The sequence below is a fragment of the Hyaena hyaena genome, unplaced genomic scaffold, assembly GCF_003009895.1.
Source record: "Hyaena hyaena isolate Hyena2069 unplaced genomic scaffold, ASM300989v1 scaffold_34, whole genome shotgun sequence".
Taxonomy (NCBI): domain Eukaryota; kingdom Metazoa; phylum Chordata; class Mammalia; order Carnivora; family Hyaenidae; genus Hyaena; species Hyaena hyaena.
In genome coordinates this window covers 4,754,669-4,773,956 of record NW_024080665.1, presented here as the reverse complement: position 1 = coordinate 4,773,956, position 19,288 = coordinate 4,754,669, and the positions used below count along the sequence as shown (strand labels likewise).

Here is a 19,288-nt window from a genome sequence, read left to right as displayed (position 1 = left end):
CACATAGTAAGCATTCTATAGCAGTATTATTATCAGCATAATAATATATTAATTTTGGAAAGATCACTCTAGCTACTGTCTAAAAGGTGATGAATCTAAAAGAGGCCGTGTCATTCCAACACCGAAAGCAAAAATAAAAAAACACGATTTGACATAGCACAAGATAAAGGGAGTGGTTTGAACTTAGCACCAGACACATGACTGCTATAGTCAACTTTCAGTTATATACATTTTCAATTAACTACTGCTGATTTTCAGTTTCACCCACTGGCTTTCCTTGTCTTCATCATACTAGTAGGCCTTGTTCTCCTGCTTAGAAATTAACTAACACTTTGGCTTAAACAGGCAGTAGGTAAGAGGGTAAAGGAAATCAGGATCCTTACTTTCTGAGAGACCACAGTTCTTACAAGGTCCGTTGAGGGAGAAAGGGTGGAGAAAGAAGGCAAGACAGAAAAACAGCCTAGGTAGGAAGTGAGCCGATTGGTCAGTACTCTTCAACACTTAGACAAGGTAGGCATAGTCAAAGAGGAGATTTGAATTGAAAAACATGTCATTGCTGTAATTGCGTTCTTCCCAGATTTTGTAGCCAATACACCAAAACCATGCTTACTTTTTTATTAAAGGCCCAAAGCTACATAATTCTGAAGGTATTTGGACATTTCCATATTTTTTAAAATTTTATTTAAGCAATCTCTGTGCCAAATGTTGGGCTCGAACTCATGACCCCAGGATCAAGAGTCGCATCCTCTCCCAACTGAGCCAGCCAGGTGCCTCTCAATATTTCTTTTTGCAAGGTTCAGGAAGTCTCCAAGAACCATGGTGTTTTTGTGGAAGAAAATTTTCAGTCTTTCTTGAGAACAGTTCTGCAATTCTTCCAGGCTATTTGCTCTTCTGGCAACCTTTCCTGCTCACCTTTTGGCAGGAAATACTCTTTTTTACATTCCAACATTACAAAATTGTAATCCTCCTCAAAAACCCACCTTATTTCGTTCTCTAGACTACCACTCCATGTGGTTCATGTATTTATGTGTACTTACTTGTTTTTATTGCAATAATTTGTTCGTTGCCATTTCCTAGGTCCAGACCATGAGCTTCTTGGTGGAAGAGACCATGATTTTATTTTCCATCTTAAGACCGTGTATATAGTACAATAGTTTAGAGCATGGAGCCAGAGTTTCTGAGTTTAAATCTCACACTTACAGGATATATATTGAGTAAGTCATTTCCCTTTCCTGTGCCCAAGATCCTCTATCTGTAAAATTTCTTTTAATTAGATAGAAACCTTTTCATGATTGTCACTGAATTACAGGCTTTATTTTTTAAATGTTTATTTATTTTGAGGACGGGGGAGAGGGAGCATAGAGAGAGGGAGACACAGAATTCGAAACAGGTTCCAGGCTCTGAGCTGTCAGCAGGGAGCCCGACGGAGGAGGTGGGGGCTCGAACCCACGAATCGAGAGATCATGACGTGATCCAAAGCATGACTCTCAATCGACTGAGCCACCCAGGCACCCCCACAAAAAAAAAAATTTTTTTTTTAAATTGGTGGTGGTGGTGGTGGGTGGATAAATTTAAAAGGGTCATTGTTTCCTGGTCAAACAAATGCAGATAAACTGTGCTGGAAAAAAAAAAAAAGAGAGATGTGAAGATTCTGGCAGGCAAATGCCTCTAGCCTCTCCCCAACATTTTCACACTGTCGTGAATTATGTCGTGAATTATGTCTGAATCGCATAAACAAAGTCTCTTCAGGGACTCTCAGAGGGCTACCTTCTCCAACAAGCCATCTCTGGCGTCCCATCACTCTTTTATGCACTTGTCTGTTTAGATGTCTGATACCAAACAACTGTGACTTGAGCAAGGGTCTGTGTCTTCTGGTCTTTGTGCTCAGGACTCAGGAACGACCGATATCCTCAGGCTCATCCTCTCAGCAACTAAGTCTCCTGGAGGCTTTCGCTGGGCATCAGTCACTCCTGGCCTCTCAGTGTCCCTCGGCATCAACTGGAAGCTTTAGAAATGAAGACCTCTCAGACCTCCTCCCAGCAGTGCTCCTCAGTTGCTCAGGCAACACCGACAGCCAGAATGCTTTAGCTCCTGGCCCCGCCTCCCACTGCTCAGCCAGCACCTGTCTCGGGCCCGCCCCCTCCGTAAACTGGAGTCTCGAGTGCGCACGCTCCTTCTTGGCCCCCTTGTAGCGTGATGACGTGGACGTCGGCGTGTGGCGTAGTGGCGGCGGCCGCGCGTGTTTCAGCTGGGGGAGGCGGTGTGGGCGCTGGGTTTGGAAAAGACGCGGGTCTCTGCAGTGTCGCGGCCGGCTTCGGCGTGTGGTTTTTTTTTAGGCTTAGGCAGCTGGCTGTGTTGTGTCCGCTCCTCCCTGTCCGCGGAGAGGGAAGCGGCCGAGTTGTCTGGGGACACAGCTGGAGCCCCTGAAGGGGAAGGGAGCAGCCGGGAGTGGGGGGTAGGGGGTGTGGAGAGCGTGACTGCAGGGCTGGGGTCTAGGACTGAGGAGCAGTCGAGAGGGGAGGGTCGCCGTAGGCAGAGGGCGCACCAGCCGGGATCCGGGCTGGTCCCGAGGAGGGCCCGGGGCAGCCGCGCGATGTTCGGGGCCCGGTGCCTGCTCCGAGCCCTGCGCTCCTGCTCCTCCGCTCCCTGCCCGAGACACAAACCTTCCGCCAGACTGAGCGTTCGGGACGCGCTAGGGGCCCGGAGCACGAATGGGGAGCGCGTTAAGGTCCAGGTTGGTGTATGGGAAGGGGATGGTTATTTTTCATTTTAGTGACTTGCACGCCACCTCCTCGTCTAGGCTTGCCCTGTCCGGTCAGACAAAACGACAGGCAGAGAAAGGAGGAAATGTAGACAGTCGTGCGCATTCACTCCTTTCTCCTTTCCTTATCGTTACTTTGCGCACAACTGTTGGGATTGCCTATGAAGTGCTGGAACTTTGCTTTCACGGTACGAGTGCATTGTCAGTAAACTTGTTAGTTACACGGCAGAATAAATTGACGAGCTGCTTTTTCCTTTATCCCTCATAATGAACAACCAGTTACAAAGTGGCTGCCTTGAGCTATCTCCTTGAGAGCGGACACCGTGTCTTAGCGTTCTTGGTATTCCCACGTCTGACAGTAAAAATTTGTTCAACTAAACATTGGCTTTTATTCAACCTTCCGGCATCCCGAAGCCAAAAAATAGGGGTTCGCATATAACGTATGTTTAATACATAAAGAAAACGAGTAGAGTGTAGCAGTTTGAAACAACCCTGGGGTCAGGCTGCCTGGGTTCAAATCTGTGCCACTTAGTGGCTCATTAGTTATGGGTCTCTTCTATAATTATTAAGTATGGTGTCTTCTGTGCTCTAAACCTTTTTGCTGCTTAGAGCAGTGAAGCTAATAATAGCTTTAACCTCATAGAATCGTGAAGATTAGGTGAGATGATAGATATTAAGAAATTTAGAACAGTGGCCCACACTCAATCAGTTGTAGCTGCTATTATTTGTCTTGCTAATATTTGCAACTTCACCTAGAAGATTTCCCTTTAACGGAGGTAGACCAGGCAAGGTGATTTGACCCCCTTTAGGTTGCTGAAATACTGATGCAGTTAATTTTGTTGTCCTTGAATATCCTTGATTTTTAGCAGTGTGATCCCTCTGCCTTTTTTTTGGTTTCATATTTTTCCATGATCCAAATCAGGCCCTTTTTTTGTATTCATCTATTACTTTGACACGTGTACATCAATGATCCCTTCTGAGTGGTAGTCAAGAAAGAATGCAAAGATAAAAAAAACAAAAGCTACTGCCTAGGTTAGAGGCTCTCGTTTTAGTGCCATGTGGTCTAAGATAGTAGCTACCGGCCATTTGTGGCGCTGAGCTCTTGAAATGTGGCTAGTCCAAACTGAAGGGTAACTAAATGTAAAATACACATCAATTTTGGAGAACAAAAAAGAATATAAAATACCTCAATATATGCTTATATTGATTACATGTTGATAATATTGGCATAATGGGTTAAAATATTAAAATTAAATTTACCGGTCAACTTTTAATGTGACCGCTAAAACAAGCAAAATTACTTACATGGCTCACATATTTTTGTGGGATAGCCCTGGCTTAATGGCTAAGACAAGTAATTGGGGGTAACGTGATAAGTATTGGTGGAATAAAGAACTTTGAGAAAAGAGAGAGGGACGACCTTAACTTTGTGAGGTCAAGGAAGACTTCTTGTGTGATGTTTCACTGGCGTTCTGAGGGATATGTTCCTCAGGCAGAGAAACTGGGGATGGGGTGGAGATCTCATTCCGGAAAAGTTTAATAATAACATGAACTTTGAGCTGAGAACTGTATTTGAATGCTAGCTCTACTCCTCAGGAACTGTGATTTTAATTATTTAGAGAGGTTGTCCTAACTTGTCCTAATATGTTCTTCATCTCTAAAATGAGTATATTCACTTCATTAAGTTCTTGTAAGGATTAAATGTAAAATATTCACAAAGAGCTTAGAGCAGAAGCACATTAAACAGTGTTCCACAAATGTTAAGTTTTACTAACAAGTGAAAAGCAAGACAGTGGTTCTTTAGGAATTACTATTGATTACACATAACCAAAGATCATCTGTCTTCAGGGAAATGTGGGGAGGTGAAACCAGAAAGATGGGCACACTCAGTTGTGAAAGACCGAGGCAATTTACACACTTTTTTTCAGTGTAGCCCTAGAAAAAGACCAAGGGCTTTCTGGTAGACCTACGTCCAAATTCAGGCTCTGTTTACCAGCAGTGTGACCTTTGGCAAGTTGTTTGACTTCTCAGGGCCCAGGCTCTTCACTTGTGAGACGAGTTATGATGATAGTCCACAGAGATGTGAGGAAAAGATGAGATGGTATGTGAAGAAGGTAGTAAAACATTTGTCACATAGATTTTTAGTGCATGGTAGACCTCCTTCCACTGAAAAACTTTAACGGACTTTCTACTGTGTCCCTGACAATGGCCTTCAAAGCAACGAAAGCATGGTTCTTAACCCTTCACAATGTGATGGACATGAAAATAAGGAATGGAAGAGCATTGTCTGTAGTGTGAGATGGGAACACAAGGTCAGGGTCAATACAGTTTTTCTAAGTAGAATCCTCTCGCTTTTCCCAAGCATGTCTGATAGCTAATCAAACACCATCAGTTTCACAATTGTTCAGTGTCTGCTAGGATATTCTCTCTTCTGTGCTAGTTAAATATAAGTTGGATGTGATCTGTGAGAGCTGTTTTTAGTGTTACTGGTCTACTAGAAGACCTCATTTGTACTCACACATGCCTGTCATTTTAAATTCAGAGTGTCTTTGAAAAAGCTTATGTACTAAATATATGTCACAGTGAAAAGCTTCTTGAGAAGTCTGTGTGGTATTTTGTAAAAGGAAAAGAAAAATCCCATTAAGGTGTTTCTGGCCTATAACTACATAATCTCCCTCCTGAGAGTTCAATATAAAAGGAGACAGGGACCCAAATAATATGCCTTGTTATTATTACCTGGAATAAATACCTGGAATAGCCAATATTGGGAAAATTGATGATATAAGTTAGGTTCATCAGCCTAATGGAATGTTAGGCATGTATTCATAATGATGAGGTATGTTTTGTTTTGTTTTAATTAAGTTTAGTTATTCATTTTGAGGGAGAGACAGAATGAGCAGAGGAGGGGCAGGGCAACAGCGCATGGAGCCTGATGTGGGGCTCGAACTTGTGAACTGTGAGATCATGACCTGAGCTGAAACCAACCTAAACGCTCAACCAACTGAGCCACCCAGGCGCCCCTGAGAATGATGAATTTTATTAACAAAACAAAAAGGTGGAATGCCAAAGCTGTATCTCCGTGGGATCAGAATCCTGTTGAATTATATATGCATATGGGTGAGGTAAAAGCAATCAATTTGTTAAGGCAGGACTAAGAACGTTTTTTTCATTTAGTCTTGTGTGTGCATGTGTAATGAAAATGTAAAATGTTTACATGTTTCAAACTCCCATTTAGAAATTTTTCTTCCTTAGGGATGGATTCGTTCAGTCCGATCCCAGAAGGAAGTCTTGTTCCTGCATATAAATGATGGATCGTCTTTGGAAAGCCTTCAAGTTGTAGCTGATTCAAGCTTTGATAGTAGGCGAGTTTTTTTAACAAAAGAATCTTTTTTTTTTCATCTCCTCTGTTCCCCTTTTCCCTAATCCAGTGTTCATATATATTTTTTTTAATGTTTGTTTTTGAGAGAGAGAGCATGAGCAGGGTGGGGCAGAGAGAGAGAGGGAGACAAAGGATCTGAAGTGGGCTCTATATTGACAGTAAGCCCGATGTGGGACTTGAACTCATGAATCATGAGATCATGACCTGAGCCATAGTCAGATGCTCAACCAAATGAGCCCCCCAGGTGCCCCAGAGTGATCTTTCTAAAAAAAAAACAAAAACCTGCTTTTCAAAGCTTCGAGGCCAAGTCCACATACTTGGAATCAAGATCCTTCAAGCTTAGGCCTTTCTATTTTTATTTTTAAGTTTATTTTTTTATTTTGAGAGAAAGACAGTGCAAGTGGGGGAGGGACAGAGAGAGGGGGAGAGAGAGAATCCCAAGCAGACTTCGAGGTAGTAGCATGGAGCCCAACTCTAGGCTCGATCCCACACACTGAGAGATCATGACCTAAGCCGAAATCAAGGGTCAGACGCTGAACTAACTGAGCCACTCAGGCCCTCCCAGGCCTTTCTTTTTTTAACATCTTCACATAATAATATCCCCTACTTATCCTTTGCTTCAGTCTCTCTTAATTATTTGCTGCACATTTAAGGGTGAAACCTCTATCATTAAATACTGTAATGTTCTGATAGCAAGTTTTATATTAAAATGAGGGTTCTGTATAATGATATCTTGTTTATGCTGGTTTGTTGTTACTACAGAGAACTGGCTTTTGGGAGTTCTGTGGAAGTTCAAGGGCAGCTGGTGAAAAGTCCATCCAAAAAGCAGAATGTGGAACTGAAGGCAGAAAAAATTGAAATTGTTGGGAATTGTGATACCAAGGTATGCTCTGTGATACTTTTATGGAGACTATTTGGGCATAATTTAAAACATTAGCAGTCTGTTCTAAGTGTGATTATTGGGAAGATGGCACTTAGAACATGTTTCAATTGTGACTTCCCAGATAATTGAAACCGGCCATGGAGCCAGAGGAATGTAGAGAACATAGCAAAAAGTGTGTAGATGGCTGAATTTATGACTGAAAGCAAAGTATTAATCGGTGTATCTCTTTGGACACCTGTCACAGTTAAACTGCCACTTTTAGAGTCATGCCCAGTTAACTTCAGTACAGAGACATACAAGGGCAGACTGTGTTCTGAGGAAAGCCCTGCCTAGAAATGACTTTTACAGGATCTAGAGCTATGTTGTCCCAATACAGTAGCCACTAGCCACCTGTAGCTGTGTTAACTAGTATTTAGTATTAATTAAGTTAATATTAAATCAGGTAATAAAATCAGTTCCTCAGTGACATTAGATACAGTTCACATGCAGCTGCTGGCTACTGGGCGTGGGTACGGAACCCTTCCATTTATCACAGAAAATTCTGTTGGACAATACTTATGCTCTGGCTGAGCAAGGATAAGAAATCCTACTTTAAGACATGCTCATGCCTGTTTTGCAAGTCTCTTTGTTAGTAGCTTTTATTCATCACCTGATAAAGAGGTTAGAGGGAATAAAATGAAAGGCTGTTAATCCATCCTCTGAAATTGGAGAAAATGAGGCCCAGGCAGGTGACATGACTTGCCCAAGGTTATATCACTGACTAGCGCCACTGCTGGAATGTATGTACTAGCCATTTGACTCCTCTGTAGTTGTGCTGTACTTACTTGTCTTCCAAATATTTGATGAACAAAACATAAGGAAATATAGGGAAATTGCATCAATTTAATTCACTTTTGTTTTTTTGGATAATTGGAAGAAAATAAAGGCAAGGAAATAAGAAAATGGTCACCTTTTTAAAAAATGTCCTTCTGAATAGTTTTCCTAGAAATACTAATTAAAACACTAATAAATAATTGACTTGTGAAATCAGGAATCAGGTTCTAAGATTTCTGAAAAGTGGAGTGTGAAAAATAATCTGGAATTCTGAGAAGAACAGAGATGTAACCAGTTTTGTTTTTGCTTTTTTTTTAGAGGGGTATATGATTATTAAAATGTGCCATGTGTTTTACCCTTTTTAAGCTGTTCTCTCTTGGCTTCTGTGGTTGTCATTCACCTATTCGTCCCCTTAATTTCATTGTCATTTTGTGAGTCATTAGGGAATTCTAATCCCCCAGGCAGTCCCCAAACCTCTAGTAATGTGGTCATATTTTGACTTCAGTAGGTATGGTGCTTATTTCTATTACGAAATAAATTAGCATGTGCACTAAAAGAAATAGGAAAGACTAAATGTAATAAGCTACCAGTTTGGCTTTTTTATTTCATTTCTCTGCTGTCTTTCTTATTGAAACTTTGCTTTTGGTCTAGAAGTTTGTTTTTGTCTTCTAAATCTCTTAACACAAGTATGTACAGGGTGGAATATTTCCACTTAGAGTCATAATTTGACATTTTTGTAAATATACAGTGCTCTGCCAATGACAGAAAGCTGTTGACCCTCCCTCATGTTCTTAGAAATGTTGATAAACAGTGAAAAACAGTGCCAATTGATTATAAATGATTGTGGGCTTTCAAGACATTTGGGTGATTTTAAAATTGAACGCCAGCTGTGTGTACACAGCTGTAGAAAACATAATCTTTAACATCTACAATATTCTGAACTCCTATGTGCCAAACAGTGGATTGTTTTGCATAATTATATCCTAATCTGTCTATTTGTAAGTGGTGACTGATATAAGCTAATGGATAGAAATGTCATAAATAACAGATTCGCCTCCGTAATTCTAACTTTGCCCAAGGTTCCACGCCCAAGAAGTAGTAGAACTAGATTCAAACGCACATCTCTGATTCCCACCCCACCATTCTGTTAACTTAGAATTAACAGGATCATGTTCACTTATGTTAAGAAATTGAGACAGAAAGCATTTTAATTTTGTTACAAAGCATCACTGTTTAACAAATGTTCTGGGAACTGATTTTATAGAATGTTATGTCTTAGCTTTTAATTTGTTTTTTCCATTTATTGTCAGGCTTTTCCTTTTAAATATAAAGAGAGGCCTCCTCTGGAGTATGTGAGGCAGTATCCTCACCTCAGGTGCAGGACTAATGCTCTGGGTTCTATACTGAGGATTCGCAGTGAAGCCACAGCTGCTATTCATTCTTTCTTTAAGGTGAGGTGCTTCCTGTGCTTCTAGCTGCTCTTTTTCTTTTTCTTCCTAGCTGTTCTTTCTTGTGAAGAAATTGAGTAATTGTAACCCTGGAGTATTATCTTGAAAGTTCTGTTAGTTACAATATTTATTCCGAGCACCCTTTATTTGTATGGTACTTTTTTTTTTTTTTTTTGGCTGATTTAAAATTTCCTCTTTATTACTGGTTTTAAGCAATTAGATTATGATGTGCCTTGGCCCAGTTTTCTTTGTTCCTTGTGTTTAGACCTTGTTTAATTTCTTGGATCTTTTTTTTAAATTTTTTTTTAATGTTTTTATTTACTTCTGAAAGAGAGAGAGAGAGGGAGAGGGAGACAGTGTGAGCAGGGGAGGGTCAGAGAGAGAGGGAGATACAGAATGTGAAGCAGGCTCCAGGCTCTGAGCTAGCTGTCAGCCCAGAGTCCGACGCGGGGCTTGAACCCATGAACGGTGAGATCATGACCTGAGCCGAAGTCGGATGCTTAACTGATTGAGCCACCCAGGTGCCCCTGAATTTCTTGGATCTATGTGTTTTAATTTGCATAAGTTTTTCATCCATTATTTCTTCAAATATTTTTTATGTTACCTCCTGCCTTTGGGGACTTCAGTTGCCCAGATAGTAGGCCACTTGATACCTCAATAGTTCAGTGACATTCTTTTCTTTTTTAAAATTACTTTTTCCCCTGTGTGTTTTTTTGGGGGGTAGTTTCTACACTTGTAGCTCACTGATCTTTTTCTTCTACAGTGACTGATTTGTTGTTACCTCTATCCAGTGCCTTTTTCATCTCACATTGTAGGTTTCATGTCTAGATGTTTGATTTGGGCCTTTTTGAAAAAATACCTTCCATGTCTTTACTTAACTTCTTAAACATATACAAAGTGCAGTTTTATTTATTTTTAAAAACATATATTTTTATTTTACATTTACTTTCTTTTTTTAATTTATTTTTTATTTTTGAGGTAGAGATAGAGTGCAAGCAGGGGAGAGAGGCAGAGGGAGAGAGAAAGAGAATCTTAAGCAGGCTCCACACTCATCACAGAGCCCAGCACAGGGCTCTATCCCATGATCCTGAGTCAAGAATCAGACTCTCAGCTGACTGGGCCACCTAGGTGCCCCTATAATATGGTTTTAATTAAAACTGCTTATGTTTCTAGTAGCTATTCAATAACTATTTTATGTCCTTCTAATTCAAACATGTCTGTCAGTTATGAGTCAGCTTGATTTGATTGATTCATTCATTCATTAGTCTCCTCATTACAAGTTAAGATTTCTTGCCTCTTTGCATACCTGCTAATCTTTGGTTAGATGCCAGATATTGTGAATTTTACCATGTTGGATATTTATAAAGCTTCTTAAGCTTTGTTCTGGTGTGTGGTTAAGCTACTTGAAAACTTTGATCCCTTTGGGTCTTGCTTATGATTTGGTAAATGGATCTGGAGCAGTACTCAGTCTATGGCTAATTACCCAGCCACACGTGAGCACTAAGTACTATCTCCTTTAATCTTTCTGGATGGTTCTTGCCTTGGCCTTTGACAGTTTCCCCACACGCATGTGTTCATCATTCCTCTATCTGACACTCTAGAGTGACCGTCTGTACATTTCGGGAGTTTGTGCACTTTCTCCTCTCTGATACTCTATCCTATGAATTCTAGCCACTTTTGTCCCCTCAGACTCTCAGCTCTGTCTCCGCAACTCAAGAGGTCTTCTGGGCTCCTTTATTTCCCCCTCTTCTGCTGTGGCCTGGATAATCTCAAGGTGGTAAGCAGGGCTACTGATAGGGTTCACTAAGTTTGTTTCCTACCTCAGGGATCACTGTCTTTTGTTGTCTGATATGCATCATCTTAAAAACCAGCCTTCCATGTGGTTTGCTTATGGGGACTTCGTTTTTGTTTTTATGGTTGTTTAAAGGGGTAGGGTAAATCTGATCCCTGTTTTTCCATCTTGGTCATAGGCATATTTTATATGTAGTTAACACTGATTTTAAATAGTTATTGGTGTTAATCAAGTAGATTGATGTACACCTAAAGGCATTTTGTCATATTTAGCTTTGCTTGTCAGCCATTCCCCCCTACCCGGGAAAGCCACCATGGAATACAGTTGGTAAGTTAATGAGGTGAAGGGATCCTCCCCCACCCACCCCTATGGATGAGAGGACCCCAAAGGCCAGGAGCGGCCCAGCAGGTGAGGTTCTTTGTTACTCCAAGAGGTTCTGGAGCTCTTCCTATGCCACTTCTCTGGATCCATTTTTTTGGCAGCGAGTGTCTAACATCATACCCCTCCCTTGGACTACGTCCAAATTCATTTAGGCCCAGCCTTCCTGTGGTTTACCGAAAGATCTCTTGCTCTTTGAAAAGTTCCTTCAGACTTAATTTCTGGTGAAACAGCTAAAGAGCATCATGGCTTTAAAACATAGTTTTGAATAAACAAAGAAAAATAATCACATTACACTATGTCATCCCATTATAGTTTGAAAGGGTGCATTTCCATATGCTCTCATAAACTTTCTTATGCTGCTTCCATATGGCTTTTTAGTAGTACTTGAACCACACAAACAGAAAATTTGTTTAGATCTAAAAATGCTCTTCCCCCCTCATATGGCTTTAAACAGTGGATAAAGCCACCCTGCTTCAATACTGAAAGTTTTATAGACTCCTGGCCACTAGGTGGTAGTATTGGCAGTGCGTTGACCAGTGAGCTTTACCTACTTTCTGTATACACTTCCTACTTGAGGCTTCTATAAATATGTAAACAATTTAAAAATAAAGTGGGAAATTTTGAAATTAAAAAAAAAAAAACAAGCAAAATAACATTCTAATTGGTTGAAAATAATGAATTTTACCACTATTGGTTATAGTTATATAAAGGTAGGTAATTTCAAGTGCTGTAAATTCACTTTTTAATTATGAAGCCCTGGAAAATATAATTCTGATAATTCTATGATGTTACCCACTTGTATGTGTAACAATGTGATTGGATTGAAATTACAGAGTACTGTAAGGCATATTAAATAATAGTTATATGTTACTTAGTACTTCGGGCTATAACTCATTACTTTAGACTCCCTAAAAGATGTTAAGACTTGAACTCTAAGTAAAAGTTTCTTAACTTAAAGTATCTTAAATTAAAAGGTGCTATTCGAGTTTCTGTTTTTTCCTAATATTTCTAGATTAAAAGGTCTTTGTTTTAAGTTTATTTATTTATTTTGAGAGCACATGTGTACAGGAGAGGAGCAGAGAGAGAGGGAGAATCCCAAGCAGGCTCCATGCTGTCAGTGCAGAGCTGGATGCAGGGCTTGAACTCACCAACCATGGGATCATGACCCAGGATGAAACCAAGAGTCGAGCGCTTAACTGACTAAAACACCCAGGTGCCCTAAAAATTCAGTTTTTGGTTTGAGGATCAAAAAGATTTTGTGTATGACTTGGCTTGTGCATAAAATAGACACATTTATTATGTACTAAAACTTGGATGTCTGGAAACCTCAAGGAATGAGTTCTATAGAAGAGCTGAGTTTCTCAACAGAATTATCTCTTTAGGCACTATTTTCTTCCAGTTTCCAGTGAAGGTTATCCTAAAGTATATGCCATATTTTCCTGCTTCCTAAATTGAGCCATTAAAAGAGTTTGCCCTTTCTTGATGAGTCAAGGTTCTTCCTTTGAGTATCAGATTTTTCTCTCTTTGTACAGAAATGCCTTAACAGCCTGTCAGGGTATATTCTTTGCCCCTATGTTGAATGACCCCAGACTACTGTGTCTTTGAGTTCTTGTGACTGTTTTTTATGGAAATTTTTTGTTGTTGTCTTGCTGTCATTTTTGGTTGCCAGTGATTAACAATTTTTGTCATTTTTTATTGTTGTTCTTGATTATAATTCAATAATGATACTTTGTGTGAATGTGAAAGATAAATATAGTCAGTCTGTGAGTCTTTGATACACATGGGCTTTAGTATGTGAATTCTGTAATTTTTAGATATTCAGTGCCATATAAAATATCTGGTTCTAGAATGTGTATCTATCAAAAATATCTAGATATTTAGAGGTGATGGGTGGAATCAGAAAAATGGGGTAAGTGCGTGTGTTTTTTTGGCCCCTTCTCTGGCCCTCCTGTCTCTAATTAGGAGCCCCGTTGTGCAGGATGGGGTAAATACCTGACACTGTTATCCTGGTGAAGGCAGACAGTACTCCTTTAAGTCCTTACTATTTCTCTTCCTTTTTATTTTTCTACTTCCCTATCCACTTTCTCTGTTTTGGATTTTGTTCTCAGTGCTTTATTATTTTTCCATTGGACTCTCTTCTTCATAGCTTTTGGTGATAATGTTACACACTTTGATATAAGCCTTCAAGCAGTATTAGGCTTAAAAAGCTGGTGACACCTTTTGAAAGGTTTAGCGATAATTGAGTAGTAAGAATAATTCCCACTACTTGAGTGATTTAAAAAAAACCAAACATATAGTTAGTTATTTTCATAAGATTTGCAGTTTTGTTTCTTGTGGCAATTGACCAGTTCTAACTTTGGCAATTACATTTAGCCGTTAAATTTTCTCCTCCCTCCCCCCCTTGCCTCTCACCACCCTCGTTTCCTTTGGATTTTTCACTTCCTTTCTTTGTTTACTGCACTCCTGCTCATAGTTGCCTGCATTCATGTGGAATAAATGATTCATGTCCATAATTCTTGGTCCCTAGGAGATAAAAATTTTATGCAGTAATGTTATTGATTATGTTTCCTTCATTGTCTATAATGTGCTTTGTGTGGCACCTCTAGGCACATAGCTCCCAGGTTAAGTACATATTTGAATATTTTCTGAGACTCCTAATTTATAGTGTGAATATTTAATTAGTCTACATCCTAAGACAAGTTGTTAACTGGGCACTTTGTATATAGCAAGAACACTTGAATTCAACCTTTTTTAGGAAGGAAGGGGCAAATTTGGGAGACCCCTAGTGTAATGAATTTTACATTCCACCAGTGATACACAGAATTTGGCAGAGATTAAATGTGTATGTGTGATTTTATTGTATTGATTTCAAGACCACAATTTTTGTGTGAAACACATGGTATTCTGCCTCTGCAGCACACGTCCCCCAGCGCTACCTCCACGCCCACCTGCAGCATTTACACGGAATGTAACCTTTTGCCTACATCCATAGTCAAAATGAAAGAAGCATAACCTTGAAGTTGCTGGGTTATTTCAATCCTCCTAGCAAACAGCTTTTGTGGTTCACTAATGGAAATAGCTCAGACTTTGGAGCGGAAGAATTGCAGTTGGGCGCCTCAGTAATGGATGGATTTGCTGCTTAGAATCTTCCTTGAGGGAAAGGAAGTGCACTGCCTGTGCCATGTGCAGTGTACTGTGCCATCAATTTAATGACAGACTTCCTAAAAATCATTTCGGCCTTTTTTGCTATGTATTTCTTTAGTCCCTGTTGGTCAACTTTAATTTTTCTCCTTTGTGGTAGTTTGTGACAGTTAATGGTCTCATTCCAAACTAACTGAACTTCGTATTGATCACTTTGTAGTCCCTTTGCAGTGCAGGCAACATCATGATGCATTAGCCTGAGTGAGCGTGTGTATGTAACATCACTACTAGTGTGTTAGAAATGGGAAGAAAAAACACCAGAAAGACCCTAAAGACCTAGGTTCCACTCCTGGCTCTCTCTGCCACTGACCTGACTAGATACGTGAATTTTTCATTAAATCTTTCTGGGCCTTAGTTTTCGATGCTATCTTTGAAATGATATTGGATTGGATAATGTCTAAGTCAGTTCTTGATTTAAAATTCTTTGCCCTTCTGTGTACAGTAAAACACTCAGCTTAACATCTCAGTAGTTATATTTGGGGAGTTAGAGGGGAACTTGATTTGGCATTCTCTTAGTGCTCTTTTAGTAGTAGAATTGTTTCATGTACAAATATACTGAAAAAAGTGGGTTTTCTTTTTTTCCAGGACAGTGGCTTTGTCCATATTCATACTCCAATAATCACATCCAATGACTGTGAGGGGGCTGGAGAACTGTTCCAAGTTGAAGTAAGTTGTGCTTCCCATCTTGAAGGATAGGCTGCTCTTCAATATTGTTCTCTTGTGGGTTTGCTTTAAATTTAATAAGAGTTGTATGGATAGACCATGACTAGAATCTGAAGTTTTGTCAGTAGTAATCCTTAAAAAAATATAGAAACCTCTATAGAAAATTCAAACCTCTCTGATTTCCTGTCCTACTGGCTATCTTACTTGCATTGTGACTCAAAGGAATGGTCTTTAATTTAGTACTCCATCGGCTTTCCTTCTACAGCTGTGAATTGGTGAACTAGAGAAATCTGAAGAGATTCATAAAGATTTTAATATCTCTTGTGCACGTTAAGCCCTAGTTAATATTTTTGGATGTAAGTCATATCTTAAAATAAAATAAGAAAGTACACATTGGATATTTTCTTTTCCAAAGTCTTTAAAGAACACGCATTTTCATAAGAAATGTATACCTCATGTCTACCTCATGAAGCCTCTGATTTTATTTTTTATCTTTTAAAGTTTATTAATTTATTTTGAGAGATAGAGAAAGCATGATTCGGGGAGGAACAGAAAGGAGGAATCCCAGGTAGGCTCTGAGCTGTCAGCATGGAGCCTGATACAGGGCTCAAACCCACGAACTGTGAGATTATGACCTGAGCCAAAGTTGGACACTTAAATAACTAAGCCGCCCAGGCCCCCCCATGAAGGCTCTGATTTTAATTCTTTGTTCAGCAATAATTCTTTGAGCTTCTGGTATATGCCAGGCATTGTCAGCTTGCCCTTGTTGCACGTTATTGAAAGTTACCAGGGTTTTTTTGTTGTTTTTTTTACTTTTAGGCAGTTGAAAACCATTCATTTATCAATTTCATAGCCTGTTTAAAATCATTAGCCAGTAATACAATGATGGACAAAGGGAAATGTATATTGATAAATGGTGCTTTTTGTATTTCTTTCATTTATTCCGTGATTTCTTTATCTCTGAGAAGTCAGGATTCTTATTTATACATCTTGATGATTCCATCAAATGGCAAGACCTGTATATAATTGCTGTGCTCTGGTTCAGTACATCCTGACTCTTGATGTGTTGAGGTCATTATTCAAAATGATAATTAAATGCTCTCTGTATTCATACATAGTTTGAGGAAATCTTGATAGTTGTCCTTTTGCAAAAAAGCAGAATAAAAATGCTTCGTTGAACATTGAAACTGGGAGTGTTAGCGTCTATAAATGTGAGTTCAAAAAAGGCAGCATATGATAAAAGAACAATACATACCTTGTGAAAAACATTCTCTTCTAGGCATTTATGTTGTTTATTTTCTCTTTGCGCCTTAACAGTCTTCTGAATATTGAAGTGATGAATTACCTACCTTAACTACATTGCATAGTCCCTTAATCTAAACCACTGAATATTATTTTTAAAATGACAGGGAAGGAAAGGTATAATTTAAAGGGGTTTTTACAAATAAGAAGGTAATTATTAAAGAGACCCAAATTAAACAAGTAAAAAAAAAATCTGTAACAAACTGAAATAATGATACATTTGGAGGTAACTACTTTGCTACTGGGGAAATCCCATAAGCAAGTCTGAATGATTATAGTCTGTGTATTTTGGCTTTTAAACAACATAAGGCAAGTTACCAGATAAGTATAAATATAGAGGAAGGGGAAAATAGAGATTTCTGAAGCTCAACAAATGAGAAGTGTTCACTGTCTGTAGCATTTCAGGGCCAGGTTAAAGAATTTCATACAGTGGAATTAGACTTGCCTGTACAGGATAGCAGAAAGAAATGCTCTTAAATTCGTTGATCCTAGACCCCTGCAGTCAGGCTTTAGATCAGGTTTGAGCAATTGGTGGCTTTTGTGCTATGACCTGCAGTCTTTGTTGCTTCCAGAAGTTTGGTGTTTTAAGGCTTGTCTTCTGCTCCTGCTGCCCCTCTATCCTTTGAAAGCAGTACTCCTTATTCCCACATCACACACCTGTGTTCAGTACTGATTCCAAGTGTCGTTTGTTAATTTCCTTCTGACTGCATGTAAGGTCACTGGGGTTTGAGTCTTGGCACCCTACTGTCAGGAGGAAGTAGAGTTTCATATTTAAATTCTTCTCTTAATAGCGCTCTCTTTTGCTGTGATAACAATGAGGTGTTCGCAACTATTTAAAGTTAAGGATGCCTAGTCCACACCCAAGTTTGAGGACAGCAGTAAATGGCCACCTTGAAATGCACCGCAGAAGCACAGGCTTCTCTTATACACTCTTGAGAGGTGATAGCGTGTCCCAGCATTTTAGTTCCCTTTTTCTTCACTTCTGTTTTCTGCTTTAAGACTTTGGATATTTGTTAAGGTTTTGGTACTACTGAACACATATGGAGGAAGTTGCATTCAGGGTTGTGTATGTTATTCAGCAGACATTTGTACCACCTGTGTTCAAGATGCTAGCTTGTCTCTGAGAAGATAAAAGAGATTAAAGCCAAGAATTAGAGATTATGACAAAAATTAGCTGTTTGTTTTGTAAGGTGAAACTGCTTTATGTATGTATTTGAGGTTACAGTGTCACCAAGTACAAGTGGCATGGAATCTAGAGGAAAATTATGTCCATGAGGATCGACTTGGTCAGGAAAATCTTCAAAATGAATTTGTGACTTGAGTATAACCTAGGGAGTATATTTCTTGTAGGGGAACACTGTGAATTGAGTCAAGTAATTGAAATGAGTGTGGGGTTTTCCTTGGATTCTGGATGAACAAATTAGAAGGTGTATATTGGTACATGATAGAAGATAAAGTTGGATAGCTATAGGAATGAAAAGATAGAGCAGGTTTTTATAAAACAACTTTATTGAGATATAGTTTACATACCATAAAATTTACCCACTTAAAACATATACTTCCATGGTTAGTATATTCATAAGATTGTGCAGCCATCAGTTACTGCAAACTAATTTTAGGCCTTGTCATCACCCCAGAATGAAACCTGGTATCCATTCGCGGGCCCTTCCCATTCCCGCCCCCCAGCTTTAGGTAACCACTAAACTACCTTCTATAGATTTGCCTTTTGGGGAGCATTTCATATAAACGAAATCATACAGCATTTCTTGCCTTTTTTTCACTTAGCACAAAGTTTCTGAGGTTCATTCATGTTTTAGCATTTATCAGTACTTCATTCCCTTTCATATTCAACTAGTATACTCTGGTGTAGATCTACACATTATGTTTATCCATTTGGCAGTTGATTAGTATTTGGGTTGTTTCTACCTTCTGGCTGTTATGAATAATGCTACTATGAACATTTGTGAAAACATTTCGATGAACATATGATTTCATGTCTCTTGGGTGGAATTGCTGAGTCATATGGTAATACTGTATTTAATATTTTGAGAAGCTGCCAAACCACTTTCCAAAGTGCCTGTACCATTTTAGTTTACCACCAGCAGTGCATGAGGGTTCCAGTTGCTCTACATCTTTGCCAACCCTTATTATTGCCCTTTATTGTTGTTTTTTTTTAATATAGCTATACTCAGAGGGTATGAAGTTGTATTTCATTGTGATTTGCTTTTTGCCTTTGACCATTTGCAATTTATATGTAAATGTCTAATTCACATTTAAGTTTTTAAAATTACAATTCTGTTCTGCCAAAATGTGATAGATAAATGGTTTACACATTATGAAATTAAATTAGGCTGAGAAAATCTAAGAGTAATACTTCATATAATAGGAATATTATTCAAGCCTAGAAATTATACATTTAAGTACTGTTTAAAGCTAAGAATGAACTCAAAGTGTAAGCCTATTAAATGGAACCCAAGAAGATGTGTAATTTCATATCTGAATCTCATACTGTGAGGAGTCTCATACTAAGATTCTCATACTGAATCTTACACTGTATATTGAAGTTTGGCATTAGATTGGTTTGCTTTTGTGTTTGTGTGTTTGGTGATACATGTAACATAAAACTTACCATTTTAACCATCTTTAAGTGTACAATTCAGTACCA

At 39.1% G+C, this 19,288-nt stretch overlaps 1 protein-coding gene across 5 annotated transcripts in view; it reads left to right on the top strand.

Moving 5' to 3' along the window:
* Positions 1-2,245: 2,245 nt before the first annotated feature.
* Positions 2,246-19,288, top strand: part of NARS2 (asparaginyl-tRNA synthetase 2, mitochondrial) — a 130,045-nt gene continuing 113,002 nt past the window's right edge. For 4 of the 5 annotated variants that reach the window (XR_005527790.1, XM_039228760.1, XM_039228759.1 and 1 more), the window contains exons 1-5: positions 2,246-2,734; positions 6,014-6,123; positions 6,903-7,023; positions 9,147-9,287; positions 15,244-15,324. Coding sequence is in view for 4 of the 5 variants with exons in the window: in XM_039228760.1 (XP_039084691.1) it covers positions 2,594-2,734; positions 6,014-6,123; positions 6,903-7,023; positions 9,147-9,287; positions 15,244-15,324 (594 nt within the window). In the remaining variant the exon portion in view is untranslated. The remainder of the gene's footprint in view (positions 2,735-6,013; positions 6,124-6,902; positions 7,024-9,146; positions 9,288-15,243; positions 15,325-19,288) is intronic. The other variant, XM_039228761.1, reaches the window with a different exon arrangement.